We start from the raw sequence: 25068 nt of genomic DNA on the forward strand, positions 1-25068 counted from the left end.
ACCCGCTGTCCAAGTACCATCTTTTGTTTGATTCATGGGATGCTAGACACTCCTGCAAAACAGAATTTAGGCTTTCATCTTAGGCACCCAAGTTGTCTTGGGTCCTTGCAGATTAGCAATAATACTTCATTTTGAAATCCATATCTTCTTAATTGAAACATTGCTCATAAGATTTTGGCTTATAGGATTGTATGCAATGTATTTCTGTTTTTGCCTATCTAACTTGCAGATAGAAGAAAAAGATGGCATAGATAATTTACTTTTTAATACTGCCCTCCAGTTGGGCTGGAAAGAGGCCTCCATATCATATGAGAAGTCGGCTGGGCTTAGAACTGGGCCGGGCTAACACGATGATTAAAGAAGCGGGCTCGATCTGGCCCCACACGCCAAATGGAAAAGCCCCCGGCAAGAAAAAGGAAAGTCGAAGGCCGCGGCTCTCTGCCCTCAGATCTCGCCGTTTCACTGCGAGACCCGCCTAGGAGCGACCTCCGACCGCCATGAATGGCGATTCTGCTCTTCTTGGATCACGTATCTAGATCCTGAGATCTTTGTCGCAGATCTGAATTGCACCGCGTTCTTGATCTTTTGTTCGATAGAGAGAGATTGGCTGAGAGGAGTGCGGGGGGAAAGAGATGCTTCGGCTCAGGGCATTCCGTCCATCGGCTGAAAAGATCGTAAAGATTCAGCTTCACCCCACGCACCCATGGCTCGTCACCGCCGATGACTCCGATCGCGTCTCCGTTTGGAATTGGGAGCACCGCCAGGTCCCGATCTCTCAAGATTCCATCCGTTTCTTGATTATCATATTCGGTGATTTCTGGTTTCTTGATGTATCGAATGCCTTCTTGTTATTTTCTTGAACTCTTTAGGTGATTTACGAGCTGAAAGCCGGCGGGGTTGATGAGAGGCGGTTGGTTGGGGCGAAGCTGGAAAAGCTGGCGGAAGGAGAATCTGGTACGCGAGAAGATCCCCTTTCCCTTTTCTGGCTTGAATTTTGAACGATGGACCTTATATTGGCTAGGGCTGCTTTCTGTTTCATATTATAAGATTCTTGCACCTTGTATGCTGTAGTTGGATCCGAGCAATACTCTGTGAAAAATCCTCTAGCATAGGCTGTTGGCGTGTGAATCAAAACGCATCACCAGATTTTTCACAGTTTCATATGCTTTCTTGAGGGGACAATGGCTTTAATGCGGGAGATTGGCAGTAGGCCTACTGGGGTCAGTGTGACAGTTTAGGATACGGAGGCCATTCAGAAAGTGGATTTTGCGTTGAAACTTGAAAGCTAGTAGCAGGCAATATATAGTGTGTAATTTTAGTTGAAATTGGGAAGTGAAGTGCTGGTGGTAGATGTAGAAAAATGTAGCCGGACTGAAACAGAATATATGACGCGCAATTTTATTGGAAATATTTTAAGAGATGTATATCTGGAAAAATGTCTGCATGCAAGGGACAAATGATTCCTTGAGAAAATTTATCTCATTATGCTAGTGTGATTTTAAAGGATAACAAAAGATGGTGATAATATATCAAATGAAATGAAAGCAGGGTTGATGAAGTGAGGACGTGCCAATGGCAGGCAGTCATTGTCGAATAACTCTAAGATCTTTGTAAGTATTACAGGCATAGCATGATTACAATGCCAAGGGATGTGCATGTCATTCGCAAGAAAACTAAAATTTAACATATTAAACTTATAAGTGTCACAATTATTTTATACATTCGGGAGAAATTGTTTTTCATGCTGTACAGGAATGGACAAGACTGCTGATTTTTTTAAAAAATATTTTAGTAATAAGCATATCTTTTGTTAATCTGGAAGTTGACTGCATTGGTGATTATGAGAGGAGGATAACTTAGGGACTCATGTAAAAGTCGAGGGTGAACTTATAGAATGAGAGTTCTCATCTTAAAAGATCGCTAGGAGTGCTCCTTGAATAACTGAAGTAAAACTCCTTGTGCCACTTTTGCACTCCTATCTTTATGGTTTAGACATGCCATCTTGGAAGGATCCCAACTTTTGCATTAATCTTCCTGGGTGGAAAGAAATTTCACCCTTAAGTTTAGCATCACAACCTTTTACCTGTAGTCTGCTTTCAAGGTCTTTGAGCAGTTCTTTTATGATCCATAAGTCCTTACTTTTCAACTTTATTATTTTTGAGGTTCATGAGATGGAGCGGGTACATGCCTTATAGTTGGCGATTTTGAATTGAGAATGACAATAGTCTTGGATGCTTTTAAACAGCTTGATCATCAGTCTTAAAATTTGCAGGTTTGAATATAAGTGCCCATGATATGAGCAGGAAAATGAATTCCATAAGGTTGATAGTCATTTATTCAGATTCTTCTAGACATTAAGAACTTGGACCAATTGCTTGATGATGTTGCATTGGTCTGTTGTTATCTTAGACTGTGTTAGGTTTGAGTTTCACTTATTTCATCGATAGTCAGTGACCAACTCATCTTTATGCTTTGCAATTTTGATAAGGTTTAATCAGCTTCCTTGTGACCATCATATGTCAATTAAAGGTTCTCCTATTTGCTAATAAACATTTAGATATAGCTAGCAACTTCTTTGGAATGAGGATCTGATTTAGAAGATCATTTCAGGTATCTTTAAATAGAAGGGATATGTAAAAGCTCGAAATAATATCAGAAATAGTCCTAAATAGAAATGTTACAAAATGAGAATCCATAAAACTGGTCACAAATAGTTGAGATGGGGCTTAATCATGATGAATATTTAAAATGATTTGAGGTTTTTATATACATCCACTTAAAAAGAGTGTGTCAAGTAATATGACACTTGGGATCGCTATCACTTAGACATTGGTTTGAGAGTGCTAGATGTTAGAGAATTGATGTTTTCTATGTTTCTAAGGGTAATGCCCAGGTCTGCATATCATGTATCTTGAATGTGTAAATTTTAAAATAGACCAAGAACTTTGATAGAGATGAAAAACCTTGCCATAGGAAGCATATCCAGCATTTGATCATCAGAATTTTCAACTTGCTTGGAGAATTTATCCCTTTGAGATCACTAAGCAGAAGAGCCAACGAAGGATTAATTTCGATTGAATGGTTCATTAATTTTGGCCCATTGATCAACCGTTTGATTAAGAATGGATTCCCTAAGGTGTTTGTTTTTTTCCGATCATTGCTCAGATTGAAGCTAGAAAGCTCATTGGTCTTTCCATCGAAAAATCCAGCAATATAAAGTTATCTCTTGAGAAAGTTTTCCAGCAATATTAAATTCTGAAGAATGGATAGTCTTTTAAAGATTTACTCCAAGGGGGAGCCTCATTTATAGAAAGGAGGAGAGGTGGGTTGCCAGTGATTTGGCCCCCATAATCTTCACTACTTCAAAATCTCTTTATTCTATAGGAGTGGTGCAAGTAGTGGTGCAAACTTGCTCAAATTCATCTCTTTCTGGGAAGGCTCACCATGCAGCAAGAACTACAGAGCAAAGTAATTTATCATGAGAACTAAAATCAATGTAAAAGTAGTTAGGGAATCTAGAAATTTAATATATGAGATGAAACCTTGAAATTGTTGGACCTTCTCTGCCTATCGACCTTTGGCGTCTCACTATTGGTCTTCGAGGCTTCAATTGAAGTAGTCAAGCCTCACACCAAGTTTTTCAACAGGGTGGTTGCAGTATCATACTGTGTTCTTTTGTAGTCTCTCCCAAGGTTTGAATAAATGTAGTACAGGGTCTGTCAGTCATATCTTGGTATAGTATGCACTGCAGCACACCCCGTTTCTGCTCATAGTTCCTCCAAGATTTGAAGTACCGTAGTAGGGTACAATGAGGTACACCGTCGATATGCATCGGTTTGTCGGGTACTGGATTGTTGTATCATGGTATGGTCGTTTTTTTCAATAGGAGTGATTGAGAGAGAGAGAAATTGACTAAATATTATCGATTGAACTATAATGAGAAGTAGATTGAAATGGGAGAGTTTTAGGAATCTTAGGGTCTCCAAGCCCTTAGGATCCAAAGATGACCATTAGATTTTCTATATGGCCGAAAATACATATGAAAAGCGAACTTCTAAGCAATCCTATGCTCTAAGACTGTGTTAACTGGTGTAAGCTCGAACGTTGGGCCAGACATCTGATAGATTGGACACTTTCTAAGTAGGCAATGGGTCCTAAACTTGAATTGAATTATTAGACTTTTATCTTCACATGCAAGTGCCGCTGATCTTGTGCTAGTATTATGCTGCTATCAGCGTAACCTGATGTTGACTCAGAGGGCTGTCAAAGAAATCAGTGCCAGTCAAAGAAGTGAAAGAAATCTAATACTTCAGGATTCCAAATAGCGAGAGGACTCTTTGGGAAGTAGGTGCCATTTTAAGAAAGTCACTATCAGGTCGGCCACTCCTATGGAGTGGGTTCCCAATCTAAAGAAGCATAAAAAAGATCTGGCTGCTTATATTTCAGCTATTTATTTATTTATATTTGGGATTGTGAGAAGTCCTTGTGTTGTCAGCAGCGTTGTATAGAAAATGAGTGAGTGGCAGGCCTTTTAGGAAATCTTATCATCATTTGATATTTGCTTATATGCATGTTGTCTGAGTCTGTATTGCTTGCTGCATCATTATTGATGTGCCAATTGATGATCTCCATGTTAGGCACAGCATAACACGAACAGAAATGACAGATGTCAATATCTCTACAAAGAAATTTGATGTTGTTACCCAAAATGTGCACACACATATGTATGTGTGTATGTATATGCATGTATATGTTATATATGTGCACATATTCATATGATGCTAAAAAATGTCATGGAAGCTGTGGATTAGAAGTGACCAAGATGATTATTATCTCTGAAGTTTGTGTTCCTTAAATGGGCACTATGTATTGATATTATTCAAAAACAAAAAGAAAATAATGATTTTATAGTGTGTAATAATCCTCATAATTAGGACTTAAAATATTGGAATTCACACAAAAGGCTTTTTTCATAGACCAGGTATGGAACAAAAAGAATTTTCTATAGAATAAAAAGATGAAATAGCTTGAGGTGATTGTGGTTCAGTTCCTATTAGAATTGAATGGTGAGAACTTCAACGTAATCAAGGTGGCACCAAAAATTTGTGGTTAGGCTTGTCGGTTATGGTTATCTTTTTTGTATTAACTTTTAATGATGACCTGAAGTATATATAACTGTTTTCATCAAAATAATATCCCATTTCTCTCCAGACATTGATCAGATCATATGCGCTACAGTTTATCATTTATTTGTTGTTGTCTATTCAGTCAATTTCTTTTTAATTATGTAAAACTTATCTTCCTAATAGATGTGCTAGCTGCTAAATCTGTTCTTGTATTGCTCACAGAGTCCAAAGGAAAACCCACGGAGGCCATCCGTGGTGGAAGGTGAGGAACTAATTGCTTTGTGGCTTCCTCAATTTAGTGGTCTTTTGATAGTTTTACTAAACACCATGATGGTTGAAATATGGATCTTGAAGTGTGAAGCAGGTTAGCTTCTATGATGATGATGTGCAGTTCTGGCAACATTGGTGTAATCGCTCTGCGGCTGCTGAGGCTCCAACTGCAGTCAATCAACATGCCTCTGCTTTTAGTTCTCCTGCCCCATCCACTAGAGGAAGGCATTTTCTTGTCATTTGCTGTGAGAATAAAGCCATATTTTTGGATTTGGTGACCATGCGTGGACGTGATGTTCCTAAGCAGGAGCTTGATAACAAGTCTCTTCTTTGGTATATAGTTTCCTGCTTTCAATTCTTCTCTTTTAATAAATGCTTGAAAACTTACATTTCTCTATTCAATGTCCACCCAAGAATTATAGAATATAACATGTTTAGTTGTGGTACACAATGCTCTATAAGTGCATCTGACATGTTGAGAAGTTTAATTTGTGATGGTTTCTTTACATGCTAATGCTACTTTCTATTTTTTCTAAATGAAAATATTGCAATTCTTATGTCCTTCACCACTAAGAGAATCCCTCTTTTTTTCTCTTATATTTGACAATCAATTTATCTTGTTTCTTTTGTATCTATATAGGAAAAGAAAAGACAGAGGGAGATTTTTGAAATAAGCAAACGCTTGTTTGTTTGAAAGTGTCATAATAGTTTCTCTAATTATGTCATGTCCATGTCTGGTGAAATTGGATTTGACTTCATTAGTTTATAACTACCTACTTGACAAGAATCCTCTACTCTAGGGCTAGGGTCTTCAGATCAATCAGATCTTCAACAGTTTTCACGTGAAACATGAACATGTATCACAACCATTAGGGCTAATTTGCCCAAATACTAGGACCTTGCTTGACCTAATTAGTTCCATAGTGGTACTTTTGGTTTAGATGAGATACTCAAGCTCTATATGACTTAGACCTCTTCTTAACATCGAAAAAAGGGCAAAGAGAATTGAGATCCTAAAACTTGAAAACTTGGGAAAATAACTTTTCTTTCATGAATTATTATGGGATAAAAGAAAAGAAGATAAAAACAGATAACCTTTTTTAAGAAAAATGGTAAAAGAAAAGTTTGTGAGAAAGAGAGACGAAGGTGGAAGCCTTGCCACATCCTTGTACCACTGCTCGTCTATAAAGTTTGGAGCAATAAAATGTAGTGTTTTTATTGGGCCTTGTGTTTTGATCTCCTCTGATGATGAAAATTTTAGTTTGATGCTTTTCTAATTTGAAGGATGATGCCATCTTTATCACTTAGAGCATGTATTATTAGGAAGGTTTTGCAGCATGTTCCTTGACATCATTTAATTCTTTTAGGCCTTGTTTGGATGCCTTAAATTATCAGACTATTTACAAATACTTTATTTTTTTTTTGTCCAATGTAAAAATTTCCATAATAGCGTTTGGATATGACTGTTGGTGTGAGAAAATACTCTGGAATAACACCAATTCCAAAGTATTTTCATTCCCCACTCCTGGCAGTGTAAAATTTTTCAGCAACTATCGGGGCTTAGTCTCCCACCTCACGACCCCACCCCATGTGTCTCCTCCCACTCCACTAACTGTGATGCTGCAAGGTTTTTGATTTGATGTTTCTAAATGTTTTCTTCCTGTTGCTTTTTAAAATTTACATCTTAGTTTCCTGTTTGCTTTAGTTGCTTATTTATTTGCCTCTCCTTTCATTCTTCCTCTCTACTTGTTTTTTTAGTCGAGAATCATTTATTTCTCATTGACAATAATGAAAAAAACAATTTGTTTATAAGTTTTACTGTTACAGTTTGTCCTTTTAGTTTTATTTTAGCCTCTGCTATCAGGCTTTTCATGTCTTTTGCAACCTTGTGCTTAGATAGTACCCATGTTTTATTGCTGCTTTGCTAGTTTACGGCTAAGATTCTCTGAACTTGTATTGAGATTGCAGTATGGAATTCCTCTCTAGATCTTCTGCTGGTGATGGCCCTCTTGTTGCATTTGGTGGATCCGATGGCGTAATAAGAGTTCTTTCTATGATAACATGGAAGGTTTGGACATGTTTCATTACTCCTTTTAATTTTTGGATGATTAAGCATCTGACTGTTTCAAACTGAATTGATCATTGCAGCTTGTTCGAAGGTATACTGGTGGTCATAAAGGATCAATATCGTGCTTGATGACATTTTTGGCATCCACTGGCGAGGTAAGTTTATTATGTAGTAGACTGGAGTTTCTTTCTTATTTATTGTGCTAGACCTGCATGTGCCATGATTTAACTTCTGGATATCTTTATGTATTTATAGGATTAAAATGGCAGGAAATGTTCTTAAATCTTAACTAAGGTTTCTCATTGATGCTGTTCATTTAATATATGGTCTATCGATTGCCTACGACTTTATGCCTTTACAGAGTAAGAGATAAGTTTCTGTGTAGTTTGAGTTGTGAGAGCAAGCTTGGCAGGGAGGATTTAGAGAAGGCTTGTAGCAATGAAGGATGCATTCCTAAATGGATCTATAATGATAAACCCAAATAAATGGAACAAGGTTGGTTAGTTACAGTTAGAGATGACTGTCAATTGGCCGGGCCAGCCCAAATGGCCTAATAACCTGAACAGACTCAGGCTGAGATTTTAGGCCATAAAGCTTGTCTGGGCCAGGCCTGGGCCTAGATTTCAGTGTAAAATGACCGGTGCCTTGATTTGGGTTTGGCCCTACCTGAGAAAATACTCCAATTTGGGGTGGACTTGGCCTAGTTTCCTTCTGTTTCAGGCCTGAGCTTTCTCATTGGGCTGACATCCTAGTTAGAGTTAGTTTGCATGGAGATTTTACAGTTTTCGACCTGCTTGTGATAAAGTGAGAAGTGAAACTGTGAAAATTAAGTGAAGTTTTGAGGCATAAATATTTTCCCCTCTCTTATGGCACCAGCATTCATGGTAAAAGCATTACGATGAATTTGATGGCAAAGCTTATAAGTTATGAAGCCTCTTAAGTTAGACTGTTGTTTAGAATGCTGAATTCATTTTCCTGAGTAATCAGGTTTTAGTTGTTTGCCTTTTGACTTATAAGTGTTGCTTATATAATCTTAGTTATTTTCTTTTTCCTCTTTTACTTTTAAACAACATTTTGTTGTAAATGTGCACTTTCAGGCATTCTTAGTTTCTGGTGCTAGTGATGGCTTGCTTATTTTATGGAGCGCAGACCACATCCACGATTCACGAGAACTTGTACCCAAGCTTAGTCTGAAGGTAGTGACATACTCCTTTCTGTCCCCCTCTCTATTTATATCAAGAACACTATTGTAATGGTCATTGTTTTTGGCTTTGTACTTTTTAGTATTACTCCATACTGGCCTCTCTCATGCTTGTGACTTTGAAATTTTGTTGCCTTGATTTGATTTTTGTTACAATTTGTTCATAGAAATTATTTAGACATCTTTCAAGTACAGGGATACATATTCTTGTGCATTATATCAATGAATTGTTGATTCAGCTAAAACCTTACACACCTTTCTGCAATGCTTTTCCCAAGGCACATGATGGGGGGGTTGTGGCCGTTGAGCTTTCAAGGGTGAAGGGAAGTGCTCCACAACTCATTACTATTGGTGCCGATAAAACTTTGGTTATTTGGGATACTATCTCTTTCAAGGTATCACACTCATATTTTATATTTTTATCACTGTAAGTCTATTCTTGTGGTGGGTGTTTTAACCTAGTACTCTATATTTTCTTATTTAGGAATTGAGGCGTATAAAACCAGTTTCAAAACTTGCTTGTCATAGTGTGGCATCTTGGTGCCATCCCCGGGCTCCAAACCTTGATATTCTTACTTGTGTTAAGGATTCTCATATATGGTATGAAAATTCACTACTCTGGTCCAATTTCAAAACATATAATATAATCTGAGAAAATTTTATAATTTAAGGCATCATGCATCTAAGGGATTATTAGTACTAACTTTGGAATTCTAACAGGGCTATTGAACATCCAACTTATTCAGCTTTAACAAGACCATTGTGCGAATTATCAACACTTGTTCCTCCACAAATTCTAGCAGCTACCAAGAAACTAAGGGTACGTCTTTATTTTGCACTTAATGGTTAGCATTTGTCTAAATATTTTGATGTCTGGAAACTTTGGAAGTAGTGTTGCTAGTCAACTCTAATATTTGGACTCTGGAGATCTGACCGTTGATGCACATGAACATCTTCGTATGACATGCTTCCTATCACTCTCTCTATGCAATTGAACATATGCTATTTTTCTTGCCTTATAAATAAAGGTTGAGTTACGCAAAGTCTCAGAAAGTTGACAAGTCAAAGAAGAAAGACCATTGGTTTCTTAGCCCTTTTTGAGCAAAGTTTCTTCTAATATTTCAATATTATTTTATTTTATTTTGTTTTCGAATAATACATTTTTATATCTACCCTTTGAGATCCATGATTTACATGTTTGAGTCCCAACCCTTGCACGGAAGTTTTGCCAGGAAGTTCTAAGGGAGCTTGCTTTGCATCACTTGGACTCATGAGTCATGTATCAAAGGGTGCATTTTTTCATTTTTTATCAATGCACTTTGTGTGCTACCATCTTTGTGAATCTCTGTTGCGAACTTCAAGCGCAGCAAAGATGCACCCTCAATGTGACCAGGATTTGGGCATAACTTTGGTTGCCTGGCTTTGGGCTGATTGTGAAGCAGCTTTATTCTGGACACCAATGTGACTTGATCATTGCTAGTCGTGGTTTTGATCACTTAGGTGCGAGTTGATATTGGATCAAGTATTAGGATATGTTTGGGCAAGCATATATTGATTGTGAATGCTAGTGCTTGTGCAACACAAAAACTTATCCTTGTGTAGGTGGGTGCCATTAAGGAGTGGGAGAGCTCTGAAACGTGAAGAGGGTTTTGTTTTAGATAAGTTGAGGTATTTATATGTGGAACTCCATGGAGACTCGAAATTTGTAAGCTAACGGGCCTTTTTGACTCAAACCTTATAAAGGCTGACCACCCTATCAAGAGCATTTACTTATCTTTTTGGTAGGAAAAGAAAGGGGACATTCCTATTTATCTCTATTTCTTGCTTGCTTTTAGCTCTTCTTTACCTAGCTCCTCCATTAACTGAACTACACTCCCTCGAAAGTAGAAAGAAAAATAATCAAATGAACAAAGGTGGTGGTTTTTTCACTGGATTAACAGAAAAGCAGACATGGCGAAAGGAATTTAACAAGCTTTGGAGCGGCGGCTCAAGAAGTCTCCAGGTTCAGCCCGAGATGAGACCCTCTTGGACCATAAATAATTAGGCATGGGATTGACGTCTGACGGTTGGCGGGTGAATGCGAGGATTTTTTTAGATTAATCGTTTGGTGAAAAACAGTTTGTTGGAAGGGGGCTTTTGATCATTTAAGTCCCCTAATGATTCACTAATTCCAGCTCAGGTATGGAAGTTGGAAGGTACTGATGAATTCTTCTTAATACAATAAGTCAAAGTTCTATATGGTGGTTGACCAACAAAGGGCTCCGTCGGTCTTGGGGATGCTCTAGTGAAAGAATCAGGCAAGATTGTTTAGCCGTTACTCTAAATCTGATGGAGGAGATTGGTAAGGATGATCCTTGCACATTTTCACTTTGAAGCTTTTGTAATAGTTTGGGAAGATCATTTGGGTTTCTATTTCACGAGACTTAAAGAAATAAATGCTGGAGAGTTGTGATGAGGCAACAAACTACTAAAGGTTTTATATAGATCAGGAGTTAGATTTGAGATATAACATGTCAAGGTTCGCGGTACCGATGGTACCGACGTACCGGTCGGCTCTGGTAACGGTACGGTACCGGTGCCGAACCGAGCCGAACGATACCGTACCGATGGGGCACATTCGGCCTGGTTTCGACCCCATAGTCGTTTTTTTTTTTTGGAGTTCTTTCACTTTTGGATTTTTTTTAATGTTTTTATGTTTAGGTTTAAGGTTAAAAGTAGATGATGCAACTTATTACTTCCAAATGATTCAAATAATGAGATGAAGAACATAAAATATTTTCAAATTAAGATACAATCAATTACATACATTTAAAGCACTCTCGAATATCTAAAATCGGGTTGAGTGGCACTTTGAAAAGTGCCCCAGTATGGCACTTTTGAAAGTGCCAGCCTCTGGCCAGCGCCGTGGCATTTTCAAAGTGCCACAGCGCTGGCACTATTTTTCAGAAGCGAACCGGTGCGAACCGAGCCGGTTCGCACCGGTACGAGGCTCAAACCAAACGGTTCCGACCCAATACGAGGCTCAAACCAAACGGTTCCGACCCCTATTGGGTCGGAACCGTTTTATACCCCTGTACCGGACCGGTGCGGCTCGGTACCGGTCCGGTACGGGCTGAACCGACCGGTACAGGTCGGTTCAGCAGACCTTGTAACATGTTCATTCAATATATCATTGTAAATATATGTTTGCACACAACTGAACTATGTGTAAACCTGTAAACAGCATGAATCTAAGTACAATAGTTTTGGTCGTGGATCTTACTTTTCTTATTTCATTGATCTTATATACGTGCAACAGATAGGAGCATTTTGGATGTCTAAGTCCTCATGCTTGTCTAGTTACTAGGCAATAATAATTTAAAAATCAGATTACAATGCTTCTCTGTTGTAACAACATGCAAATTTGTATATATCAATACAGAGGGTATTGATAATTTGGTTTTTCTGAAGGCTGTCACATCCAAACATTCATGGTGGCTTATTGTAGGTTTACTGCATGGTTGCACATCCATTACAACCACATCTTGTTGCTACTGGAACAAATATTGGTGTTATTTTAAGTGAGTTTGATCCAAGGGCTCTTCCAGCCGTGGCTCCTCTACCAACACCACCGGGTAGCAGGGAACATTCTGCAGTATACATAGTTGAAAGGGAGCTTAAGTTACTAAATTTTCAGCTATCAAACACAGCCAATCTATCTCTGGGAGGTACGAGCAGCATATCTGAAACAGGAAGATCCAGAGCAGAGTCAATGGAACAGTTGCTTGTTAAGCAGACCAAGAAGCACATTAGCACACCTGCTCCACATGATTCCTATTCAATTCTCTCTGTGAGCAGTTCTGGAAAGTGAGTTTCTGTTTCTTAGCATGCAAACTATGTCTACCAATCTTAGATGGTGACCACCTTAAGATGGTGTTGTTATGTGGTTTCTGATTTTAAAATATATGCATATCTTGCTTTTTCTTTATAGCCTCATTATTTTATGAGATATCTCACCTTGTATGGGTTTCTGGATTCACATCTAGCCATCTCTGTGAACGACTAATGACATGATCTATTGCTCTCTCTTTCTCTCTCTCTCATAATTTTGTGAGTACCAACTTTCTTGGGGGCCAACAATTGTGAGAACCCATTCTGTAGTGTCATCTTGATGTAGCATGTAGTTAGCATGCTGGTACTGGATTTATTTTTGACACGTAGCCATCAAAAGTATGTGAAGTGAATGCAGTTTGTTTGTTAGTTCTAATTCATCTTCCTTACAGGTTGGGACTTTTAGATGCTATGTTCAATGCGCTTCGAGTTTTCAGCCTTTTGTGGAATATAATAATCAGCAAGACTAGTTTCCATTATCAGCAAATAAGCATACCAGAATGACAGGCTGCCTTGTAACGATGTGCCAATTTAGACCTTATTGCAAAACCATCGATAGGATCGAGGGACTAATTCATCACTTTTTGGCTTTGATTGTTTAAAGTAGTTTTATTGGTCCTATGATGATAACCTACAATGCCTTATTCTTTTTAAATAAACTGGCGAAATTCGATAATTTTGACAAAGAATCTCGTGTTATTGTCGACATGTAGTTTGTGTACAAAGGCTCATGTTATCATTTTTGAATGAAGTAATTGCTCAATTGCTTCTGTATCATGCATCTTATTTTGGTTGTACTTTGCCTACGAGATTTAGAAAAGATTGACTAGAATCTTACATCCATCTCTTTGGTGCTCCAAGTATGTACAGAGTTTAATAGAAGTCAATGCCATAGATTTGCATCAATTCAGAGTTTGACATGATTTTTTATGTTTATGTGCAATATTCAAATGAGTGAGAACTGCTAACTTTATATGTCCCATAATCCCATCACAACCTGGGAAGGTGTACTTGAGCAGGACACTTGCATAAAAGAAGGATAAGCCAAGGGAAGCATCCTCTCTAACACCCCTGCCCGGTTCCCAACCTTATTTCCATTTCCTACCTTTCTCTCTTCTACCCAACACCTCTACCTGAAAATTTCTCATGACAATCTTTAGCGTACCAAGTGCTTGTAAATATCCTTATTTATGCAACACAAACTATGACGCCAAACAAATTGAGTGGTATGTATGTGCTACAAACCTGCATATTCAGACAGGATTTCACTTGAAAAATTTGCTTATATTTTGACCAAATATTTTCTTAATTTTCAAATTCTTGATTCTCAATAGAAAACAGTAGGGTCTGTTTTGTTGTCAAGCTTTTACTGCATCAGATCCTAAAATAAATGGATTCTATTAAAACTTCCTGCTTTGTTGCTTTTCACAAAAAATGCTTTGGAAGAACCTTTTTATTGAGAAAAAATTGTTTTGGAAGAACTGAGCCGCAAAACCATCTTATGTGATTATTTGTTGCAATAGAACGTACAAACAACCTAACAGTCCCTTGGCCTTCGTGTGCTATATTTTGCTGTTTATTGCATTTACTCAACTGCAGAACTTTCATATCTAAAAATTTCTTTCGTTTGAGCAAGTTATTTGACTTCCTAGCTTGTTTTTATGTTAATTGTTAAATAAATTGGTCTCATAATAACATGATTGTCTCATTTAAGGAGGCAACTCTTATCATTAGTTATAATGCAGTGTTAAATCTTCTCTGCAATTGATCCTTCTTTTTTTTAATTTTTGCAGGTATGTTGCTATCATATGGCCTGATATTCCTTATTTTGCAGTGTACAAGGTCAGTGATTGGTCAGTTGTTGATTCAGGGACTGGAAGGCTATTTGCTTGGGACACTTGTCGTGACAGGTTTGCTTTGGTGGAGGCTGCATTACCTCCAAGAGTACCACTTGTTGTTAAAGGTGGTTCATCTAAAAAGGCAAAAGAAGCTGCTGCTGCAGCAGCTCAAGCAGCAGCAGCGGCTGCTAGTGCAGCTTTTGCAGCAACAGTACAAGTGCGTATTTTACTGGATGATGGGACTTCACACGTTTTGACTAGGTCTATTGAAGGTCGTAGCGAACCAGTATGTAGTCTTGACTTGTCTATGTTGTACATATTTTCCTTTTTTTATAAGAACTAACGTTTTTATTAGTCTCTTCATTCAGCTTGTGCACATGAAGATTGTTTCTAAGATTTAGTGCCTTAGTTTAGCTTATGGTTCTATAGTCTTCAACATTATGTTGCATTATGCCAAAACGTGAGATATTACTAAATCCAATGGTAGATTAATCATTTACTCTGTTTTAAACAGCATATGGAGTTCTCTCATATGCTGAATGCACCCCCCCTTTCCAGTGACTTTTTTGCACCTACTTTTTAATTGGTAAATTAGTTTTTGATTCTATTTATTGCAACATGTACTTGAAGGTTATTGGTTTGCATGGTGGTGCATTGCTTGGTGTAGCTTATCGAATGTCACGAAGGATCAACCCAGTAGCTGCAACAGCTATATCAACAATTCAATCAATGCCATTATCGGGCTTTGGCAATAGTGGATTTGCTGCAGCTGATGATGCCTTTTCTTCGAACAAACAGTCTGCTGTTGAAGCAGCACCTCAAAATTTCCAGCTATACAGGTGTTGGAGAATGAGACATCCTTCATATCTTGATCTCTTTAAGTAACTTTTTTGCTGCTTTGCTAATTCAAGCAACTGAAAGTTCCCATGGTTATGTCATCCTTACCTATTTATTTGTTAACTACATAAAATTGACACCTATAAATTCTGGTCTATGTTCAAAAATTTTAAGAATATTCTTGATAACCCATATATTTGACCATAACAAACGATTTTATTGGCTACTGTTTCAACTTTCAAGTTCATGAAGTTATGTTATTTCAAACTCTAATTTGATGAACATTATTATGCTGCAGTTGGGAAACCTTCCAACCTGTAAGTGGTCTTCTCTCTCAGCCAGAGTGGACTGCATGGGACCAAACTGTCGAGTATTGTGCTTTTGCCTATCATCAATGTATTGTCATATCTTCATTGCGCCCTCAGTATAGGTATCTTGGAGATGTGGCAATTCCCTTTGCTACTGGTGCTGTTTGGCATCGCAGGCAGCTGTTTGTTGCTACACCTACTACCATTGAGTAAGACATCACTGATCACTTCTCAGCATAGTTCATGTTCACTGGAACACAGTTTGTTTCTTGATTTGTTTTTGCATGGATGCACATTTACATAGTGACTGGACGAAAACATCTCTACATGTTTATGTTTACGCTAATACAGTATTTAATTAGTTGTCATATTAAATTTGTTATGTTTTTATCTTGATAATGGTTTTGCATATAAATCTTGGTGGTTGCTGCTTTTCCTGCAAAGTCTCTCTTCCATCATCCATATATGCTTGCACTGCGTCTCTTTGTATATATGCATTACTACATTTATGCGACTATGCGTATACATGTACATGCATGGATATATGAGCATACATATTATACTATGCTGTACAGTACTGTGCTGTATTGCCTTGTATGTGTGAATTTGTGTGCGCAGACATGGAGATAGTACACATAATATGTAGTTGTGTACTTTCTCCTCATATGGACAGTTCCTAGTGCCTCCAAATCTTAAAATTTATTGTGAAATTTGCACTGCTCCAAATTCAGATATTTAAGAATTAATCTACCCTGAATTTAACCAATCCCCAGTTTGCTTCCTGCACCTTATAAATATGAAAAAGGGAAGGAAAATGATTGCCAAGCACATACAGGCTCAGATGATGTCTCATTGGGTATAAGTTTATAATTTACATGGTGTTTTTTTTTTTGCTCACTGGAATTCAGGAAATTCATGCATAGTTTCTTGGATTTTTATTGGCCTTTGTAGATGCTAACTGCATTACACTTTTCTAGGTGTGTTTTTGTAGATGCTGGAGTTGCACCCATTGACCTTGAAACCAAAAAGAGAAAGGAAGAAATTAAAATCAGAGAAGCTCAAAGCAGAGCAGTTGCTGAACATGGGGAGTTGGCACTTATTGCAGTAGATAGTGCACAACTTGCCACAGATGAAAGGATCTCATTAAGGCCTCCAATGCTGCAGGTATCCAGTTTCAAGAAGTTCCATCATAGTTATGTTATTTGTTGAATTTTAATAGGTTCCAAATATTGGTGGTCTGGATGTTGGGCAATGTTTGGAACTTTGGTGTAGTTACCGGGAACCTGTGTAGGCTGATAATATATAATAATATAAATCAGGAACATCAGAAAATAGTTTGATGCCTAAGAATATGCTATATTTTGTAATGCAAATGTCTATTTGCATAATATGTACTATTATGCGTCCATAGAATTCTAATTTACAATAACTGTATGCAATGGTACCCATGATATCCTATGAATTTATGAAGCCAGATACATAATTCTCTGTATGCACTGTTCATTTGACTGTTAGTAATAACTTTTCGTAGATTATTTATATAAATTTATCATAATTTATGATGATTAAAATTTTTAACCAGTATAACCTATAATAGTTACTAACTTCTCATATATTACCACTAGCAAACAAGATTTAGCTAACATCGACAACAATTGTAAAATAAAGGTGTTGAGTTAATATCATTGTTGACTGAATAAAATTTTTTGAGCTAACATAGAGATTTGAACTTGTAGATCCATATTCCTTTAATCTTATGAACATTGAAAATGACAATTAACAACTTGGGTCGAACTCTTTTTTGGCGTCTAGGTAACAACTACGAATAGTCATCGACTCCCAGAAAAGGGTAGAAGAATGGGACCTATTATCGGACATCCAATGCATTACAGACATATTATCATTATGCTTCAACCAGCTTATTCTATTCCACCTTTGATAGAGAAAAGAAATTCAAGCAAAATACTTGATAACATGGCGATTCGTTTATATAACATTTCTACTGGAGCACATGCAATGGAGCCATAGACAATTAGGTGAAATCCAATCCCTAAAATAATTTGATCGATGGATGGCATCGTTCTGGTAAAGGTTGTAATGCTAAAGGAAACCAAGGTTGGACTTCAGCTACATTTGCCAACTTTACCTTATCAAGGAAGATGGGATGTTATATACAAGGGGTTCAAAAAGTCTTCTCCAAGAAGTTCATCTTTGCTACCCCATATTGAGGATAGACCCATGTATTTGGGGTACATAATTGTTTTGGAACCTAAGGCTCACATTGAAAATCCAAGTTTTTCACTGACCTGTCAACTTTGAATATTTCCTTACTAGTGAAAGCCTCCAAGGCTGGGATTGCAATTGCTGAATGCTTTATTTGAGAAGGTGACAGCTTTTAACATATTATTTTCTGAAGTTGATCTTTTTAATGGGTGTCAAAGAGGAACTAAGTACCGATCCTTTATGAATTGGTGTTGGATTCCTAGCCAAGCCAACATGAAGTGAGAGGGCTGGCCATGACATGTAAATGTCCAGTTGAGTAGTAGTGAGACTTGTTTTTATCGGCTACCCTGTTAAGGGTATGTGACCAAAGAGCAATTATTCAGGATTCTATAAACCTGGACGAATGCTATTGAACTGGGAACAAGGCAATATCTTATATAGAAAAACTACATCCTCATTGGGGTGCAATTTATAAACCAAAGGGTCAGAATTGGAATACAATCCCTTAGACAAATCAATGATATTCAATTTGCGGTCGTGATGTAGTGTGTTAAGCCTCAAAGCCTGAACCATGTTCTTCAAACTATGATAGCATTTGAAATTCAAGAAAAAGGACGAACCACAAATGAACACAAGTTTTTGGATGGTTAATTTCTAAATGGGCTAAGTTTGTTCACCCACAAAAGGTGTTGATGGTATGTTTGTAGTCCAAAGATATCAGACATATGGTTTTTTTCCCATAGTAGAGACTACTCAGAACAATAAAAAAGAATGCTATTGTCAACATGTGATTGATAAAGATATGTAACCTTGTAAGGATATAGGATGAGTTATGAATTAACCTTAATTAGAATTCTCCTCTAGGGTCAGTTTGTATCATTTAGAAAGAAGGTTTCATGCATATATCTTGTGCTCAGCGGGGTTATATATTTTATATATCATGTGTTTGCTTGAATCCTTGTACTTATTTTTATTTAACTTGAAATTTATAGTTGCTAAATTTTTGATATTGGAAGCTCCTAGACATGCAAACAGTGTCTTAGAGGTATCTTGGCTACTTATTATTTGAATATGGTCCATACCAAAAGTTAATTACATTAGAATCTTACCGGCTAAGTTAAATGATCAAAATAATTTGCTTGAGGCTACGGCATTCAAAGTTCTTCTCATGCTTTTGGTCCATAGTAAATTGAGACACTGTGATCTGCCAAAATATTTGCAATTGGCCGATTCCTAGGTGAGACTTTTTCAAATGTTTTAAATCTAGCTTCTTAACAATTACTTGTGCAACTTTACAAATCACTGTGATCTCCCCCCCGGGCCCCGCCAGATCAAATACCTGAATGAAATCATGGGGAAGTGTTTTTTGTAAATTATCTTTCTTGTATATTTTATCAATTAGCTTGGTTTGACTTGATTGATATAACTTATATATACTGGAGTTGCATTTGTGGAGTTTGACCTTGACCTGCTATTATATTTGGAAATTTGGCTCAGCTAGTAGTTAGTATATATCATATCTATTATCTAATGTTCTGACATGTGTTGGCTGAGATGATACCCTCTAGAATATCATAATTGGATCTGAAGAAGTTTAAGCAATTCTTGTAACATTTTTTATTTATAAAAATATAATGTTAAAGCCATTACCTTCATGTTTTCCTTCCCTCAGGTAGTTCGATTAGCCTCTTTTCAGCATGCTCCTTCAATACCGCCATTCATAGCATTGCCAAAACAGTCCAAAGTAGATGGAGAAGATACAGTTATGCAGAAAGAGGTTGAAGAAAGAAAAGCTAATGAAGTTGCTGTTGCTGGAGGCGGGCTATCCGTGGCAGTCACTCGTTTTCCTCCAGAACAGAAACGCCCTATAGGACCTCTTGTTGTGGTAGGTGTCAGAGATGGGGTTCTTTGGCTCATTGACAGGTAATAACACACCCCCTGTCACAGGAATCAGAAAATTATGATTCAATTGTACGTTATGTTTTTTTTTTTGATAGTTTCTCATGGCATATAACATGTCAATAATCATTAGACAGTGCCCCTTCAAGTTTTATCTTTTATGCTCGCACCAAAGTTAGTGGTATATTAATTGCTAATGCCAGTTTACACATTTGCAAATGCTGAAGATTGGTAAGATTACTAGGATGGAACATGCTTGCATGTATTTTCTGATTTTTACACTTTAAATTACATGACACATTTTTTTTGTTCATAAGCTTCCACACATGAGTGGCTTGTGTGGAACAACATGTAAGACTCCTTTCCAGTTCTCCTCAGCTAGGCATTGTTAAGTCTTATCAGATAAGTTCGTTTGAAGTATATGCAAATGATGCTATTCGCGTAGTCTAGCTAGGACCAAGTTTGATGGTTTTTTTTCTGATGCTTTCTGATTGTATTAGCTACCATCTCTTCCACTAGAAGTACTATCTTTATGCTTTGTTTAGGGTTTGATAATTTTGAATATTGATGTTTGGGGTATCTAAATATCCGTGTCGTTCAATTATAGTAAGCAACTAAGATGAAAATGATGGCTTTGAGAGAATATACTCTGAAATTAGGAAAAAGAAGGATGATTGTTAGGAACTGTTCATAATCTATCACTTTCCTGATTTTGCGACAAATATAAATGAGCTGTGAAGCTAATACTTGGAAATTGAGGGCTTTAATTATAACGAAACCTGTGTTGCTTAGGTAGCATCCCTTCCCAAATATGTATTGTTGCGCGGGAATTGGAACAAAGACAAGTGGACAAGAGGATACATCCTTACCTCTATGGACAATACATGACCATGTGAACTTATCAAGACCCAACACAGTTAAATGCTTTTAGCAGAGTGTTGATTGAGACTTGTCCTACTTTTTCATTCTTTTCAACCAGCTGGGCTATATAATGTTTAATTTTTATAGGTGACACTCATTAGGAGTTTTCTTGAACGGTGTCAGATACTATTTAAGTACAGATACTCCATTCATTCCTATGCATGTTGTATGTTGGACTGGTGCCTTCACTTTCAGCTGCTTGCACCATCATATATCGATAGATCATCTGGAAGCAATAAACTGTACATGCTTCCGATTCCAGAATGTCTCTAACTTTGGCTGCTGATATTATCATTTTTTTTCCTTTTATATCATATATCGCTACTTGTGGATCTGTGGCTGGTCTCATTTTAGTTACTCAAGCAGGTTACATTCAAGAGTGTTTCAAGTGGATGCAGAGGTACTATCAGAGGTTGTTTGACAATGATAACCATCTTAATGGGAATAATTGCTGTACTAACAGATACACAAAAGCATCCTTAAAATGTTTGCTTGAAAGAGAATTATTTCTTTGTTCTCACACATTTATGTATACCTCAAAAGAAGGAACCTTGACCTCCTGTCGAGTTTTTTTTTGCTTTTGTTCACTGCTAAGGTTTATTTGGATCAGTACATTTTATCTTCTTCTGTTTGACAAGTTCTGTACTTTTAACTAGTATCTTTTGTTCAATCGTGATTTATCTACTCCTTTTCCCTTTTGATGGAGTGACATAGCATGTCCTGGATCTTGTTGGGCAGATTACTTCTTAAAACAAATCATGAACCTTGCCTGCTATATCGTCCAGTTATGCAGTCAACAAGTATCTGATGCTTGAACTATGTCTTTCTCAGGTACATGTGCGCGCATGCCTTGGCTCTTAGCCATCCAGGTATTCGTTGCCGGTGCCTTGCTGCCTATGGAGATGCAATTAGTGCAGTGAAATGGTACTACGCAGAAGATTTTATCTTGTGTTTGCTTCTTAAAGAAAACTGAATTTCAATACTTCCACAGGGCAAGTAGACTTGGTCGGGAACACCATGATGATTTGGCTCAGTTCATGCTTGGGATGGGATATGCAACTGAAGCTCTTCATTTACCTGGAATATCCAAAAGGTTTGAAGGCAAAATATCTTCAAATTGTGTTACTTAATTGTGTGGAATTGTTAGATAGTCCCTTTTTTTTTAAAAAAATTGCAAACCAGCATAAATACTATTACTAGTCTGTAGTTCGATCAGCACCTAGTGGCAGCATTTGACTTTGGCTGTGACTGGCTGCGCAAATTGGTTAACCAGAGTCAGTTCATGATGTTAAAATTACATTGATGCTCCCTAGGTTGGAGTTTGACTTGGCCATGCAGAGCAATAACTTGAGGAGAGCGCTTCAGTGCTTGTTGACTATGAGTAATAGCAGGGATATTGGGCAGGAAACTGCTGGCACAGATGTGGCTGAGATTCTCAGTTTGACAGCGGCTAAGCAGGAGAATCTCGTGGATGCTGTCCAAGGAATATCCAAGTTTGCCAAGGAGTTTATGGACCTAATTGATGCTGCAGATGCTACCGGACAAGCTGATATAGCCCGTGAAGCTCTCAAGAGATTAGCTGCTGCAGGATCTGTAAAAGGTGCTTTGCAAGTAAAAGTCTTGAGAGGAGTAGCCCTGCGACTTGCAAATCATGGAGAGCTGACTAGGCTTTCGGTATGTAATTATCTCCGAATTCTTATTTTTCAGCTCTGCTTAAAGGTATGATATGAGCTGTTATTACTTCACCCAACAGCAGGAACATCGGCTTAACCAAAAGGTAAATCCTGCATTGAGGTTTCATCTATCTTACCGGGGCACTAAATCTAATCATGACCCGGGTTCAACCTTGATGGAGAGTGTTCCTATTTCCCTTTCAAATCTTTCCAAAATTGCGCCCAACTTTCGGATTTTTTTTAAATCTTATTATTTCACTTCTTTCTATCTGTTTGTAGGACATGTTTAAACTTGGGTTCTTGGTCAATAATTTTACTCTCTTAGCATGTCCTCAGAGATACTTTATGTTGTTCAGTGCATAAGAATGTATGGCTTTTTAAACTAGGCTTAATAAGTTTTGTTTGAAAAATCTACTGATGTTGAATGTCTTGTTGACATATTATTCATTTGATTTAAGGTCTTGAGGCGAAGTAAATACTCCTTTGCCTTTTCCTTTCATCTTGTTCATCTCCAACACTAGAGCCTGCATGAGCTGGTAACTATTGCTGCCATCTGAACCATCTCCACTGCCATTCCTTTCCTAACCACCACATACAAGCTTCTTATCAATGCAGCATTCATCAATTTGCATCTTCATCCTGCCTCCAAATCCTTCGGATCATTGCCCCATCGCTGCTCCACTTGGCTAACCATTTCACCTGCAAAGGTTCTGGTTCTTTCAGCTAAAGTATCTAGGAGTTGTCGTATCCTTTTCACAGAAAGGTTGTAATATTGAAAATGATCTGACACAATTTTTGTCACTAGGAGTATTCTTTTGTCGGTTATAGAAAGTTGGACCACTATAGTTGTATAAAGTATTTCCACATTACTTCCTTTTTTCTAACTTTTTTGCAGTGACATTTTCTCTGTATCTTCGTATAACATTTTATAGGGGATATATGCGATTTGTTTAGCTGTAATGTATTGCAAGTGATTGATACTAATGCCTTTCCAACAGTTCATTAAATATGATGAGAATGCCAGCCTGCCTAGTTTAAGCAGTTAATACTTGATACTGTTTTGGTACCTGCAAGTGTCATTGCGCATGCAGGATTGACAGTGCTTAGAGTTCTAAATAATGGACTTTATATCTTCCAGACATTGGTCACTAATCTGATTGCATCTGGCCATGGACGTGAGGCGGCATTTGCTGCTGCAGTTTTGGGTGATAATGCATTGATGGAGAAGGCATGGCAGGACACCGGGATGCTTGCAGAGGCTGTACTCCATGCTCATGTAAGTATTCTTCTCTGCATTCACCAACAGGAAGACCACACCTCACTTTCCTTGAAGTAGAAACCAATGGATTTTAGTCCCCTGCCTGCCTATAATTAAGTGGTCTTTAGTTTTAGAAACATGATAATTATCTCAAAATGCGTGCCAGCCAATGTGCTATGTTTGGTTGTGGTGATGGATGGTTCTTTTTCATTGGTTGCACAAGAATAGCTGCAATTTAAAATGGTTCATCCTATCTTCCATGATAGTCGCAAATGGTGGCTCATTCAAGTTGGCTATATCATCTCCTTATAAGTGTAACATCTGTACTAATCAGTGTTTTCTAGCCCTTGGTGTCATATAATTTGGTCTTTTTGGACAGTATTAGGTTTTTTAGGAGGGCTGATACAACCATGAACGAATGAATATACTTGACAAGTGTTATGATTCTCTGAGTCTCTGGCGTAGTGCAACATATTTTGGTCCTCTGGACAGACTATGATGCTCTGAGACTATGGCATACTCTCAGAAAGATAAAAGAGCATGACTGCGATGTAGAATCATAAATTGTTTTTTGTCAATAAAATGGTAAAAGTGGAAAGCTTGCATGTTTTCTTTCAAGTCTAACAGAGCCATCTTGTGTGATTGCCTGGCCTCTAATATTCTTATCTTTTCAGGCCCATGGTCGCCCAACACTGAATAACCTGGTCCAAGCATGGAATAAGATGCTGCAAAAGGAGCTTGAGCATACACCCTCTGCAAAAACTGATGCCGCTGCAGCATTTTTGGCATCACTCGAGGAAACAAAACTCACGAGCTTAGGGGAAGCTGGAAAGAAGCCTCCTATAGAGATCCTTCCTCCAGGGATGGCATCTCTCTCAGCTCCACCTATTACAATTAAAAAGCCTCCTACTTCTACCACGTCAACACAGGCCCCTACCCCCACATCAGCACAAAGCACTGCTTCCACTGCAGCACAGAGCAAATCTACTGCCACCCAGGGCAGTTCCCAGCCAGAGCCGGATAAGCCGTTAATGTTGGAAGCGCCTCCACCTGCTGAGCAAACAGATAGCAATCCTCCAGTCTCTGAGCCTGCGAGCAGCCCAGTTGCCTCCCCAGAGGTTGTTGAAGTTCCACCTGCCACAGAGGCACCACCTTCTGCCGCAGAGACTGTTGCCTGAACCTTTTACTTTCCTTGAATATATTTCTACTCCATTCTTTTTGTGGTATTCCTGTAGGTTTCTCTTCTAAGTTGATTTTAATCAAGGGAGCTAGTGAGTGGTATATGGCCTTCTTCTCTCTGCTGGTTAGCTTTACCGAGAATTGTTACAAAATGTATCAGACGTAGCATGTCAACTGTTTGGCACACTGCCAAACATAAGATAGTCGGTTTAAGTCATTCGTTCTGTATTGCTTGGAGTATAAGCTTAATTTATACTAATTTTGTTCCAAGATTGGCTCATAAGTGCAGCATGCGCCCCACTGCATGATAATGGCATCTTAGAATGTCCTTCCTTCCTTCAGGCCATCTTGCACAAGTGGAAGTACCCGATTTTAGTATTTGAGTGGATTTCTTCCC

At 37.9% G+C, this 25068-nt stretch overlaps 1 protein-coding gene across 2 annotated transcripts; it reads left to right on the top strand.

Moving 5' to 3' along the window:
- The first annotated feature begins 415 nt into the window (after positions 1–415).
- LOC103708316 (uncharacterized) lies at positions 416–24941 on the top strand. 2 transcript variants are annotated; one of them, XM_008793184.5, is made up of 21 exons: positions 416–764; positions 870–954; positions 5349–5388; positions 5481–5729; positions 7365–7464; positions 7545–7619; positions 8562–8660; positions 8944–9060; positions 9150–9265; positions 9386–9485; positions 12153–12511; positions 14329–14659; positions 15004–15212; positions 15509–15727; positions 16496–16682; positions 19414–19664; positions 21393–21485; positions 21553–21654; positions 21875–22235; positions 23373–23510; positions 24167–24941. In XM_008793184.5, the coding sequence occupies exons 1-21, from the start codon at positions 633–635 to the stop codon at positions 24668–24670; spliced, it is 3867 nt and encodes a 1288-aa protein (XP_008791406.4). In that variant the 5' UTR covers positions 416–632; the 3' UTR covers positions 24671–24941. The 2 variants fall into 2 exon arrangements, with proteins under 2 accessions (XP_008791406.4, XP_008791407.4); XM_008793185.5 differs by having other exon boundaries at positions 424–764; positions 5491–5729.
- Positions 24942–25068: the final 127 nt, after the last annotated feature.

This window comes from Phoenix dactylifera, chromosome 9 (assembly GCF_051530095.1).
Source record: "Phoenix dactylifera cultivar Ajwa chromosome 9, Ajwa_hap1_PhDact_Kaust_v1.1, whole genome shotgun sequence".
Taxonomy (NCBI): Eukaryota; Viridiplantae; Streptophyta; class Magnoliopsida; order Arecales; family Arecaceae; genus Phoenix; species Phoenix dactylifera.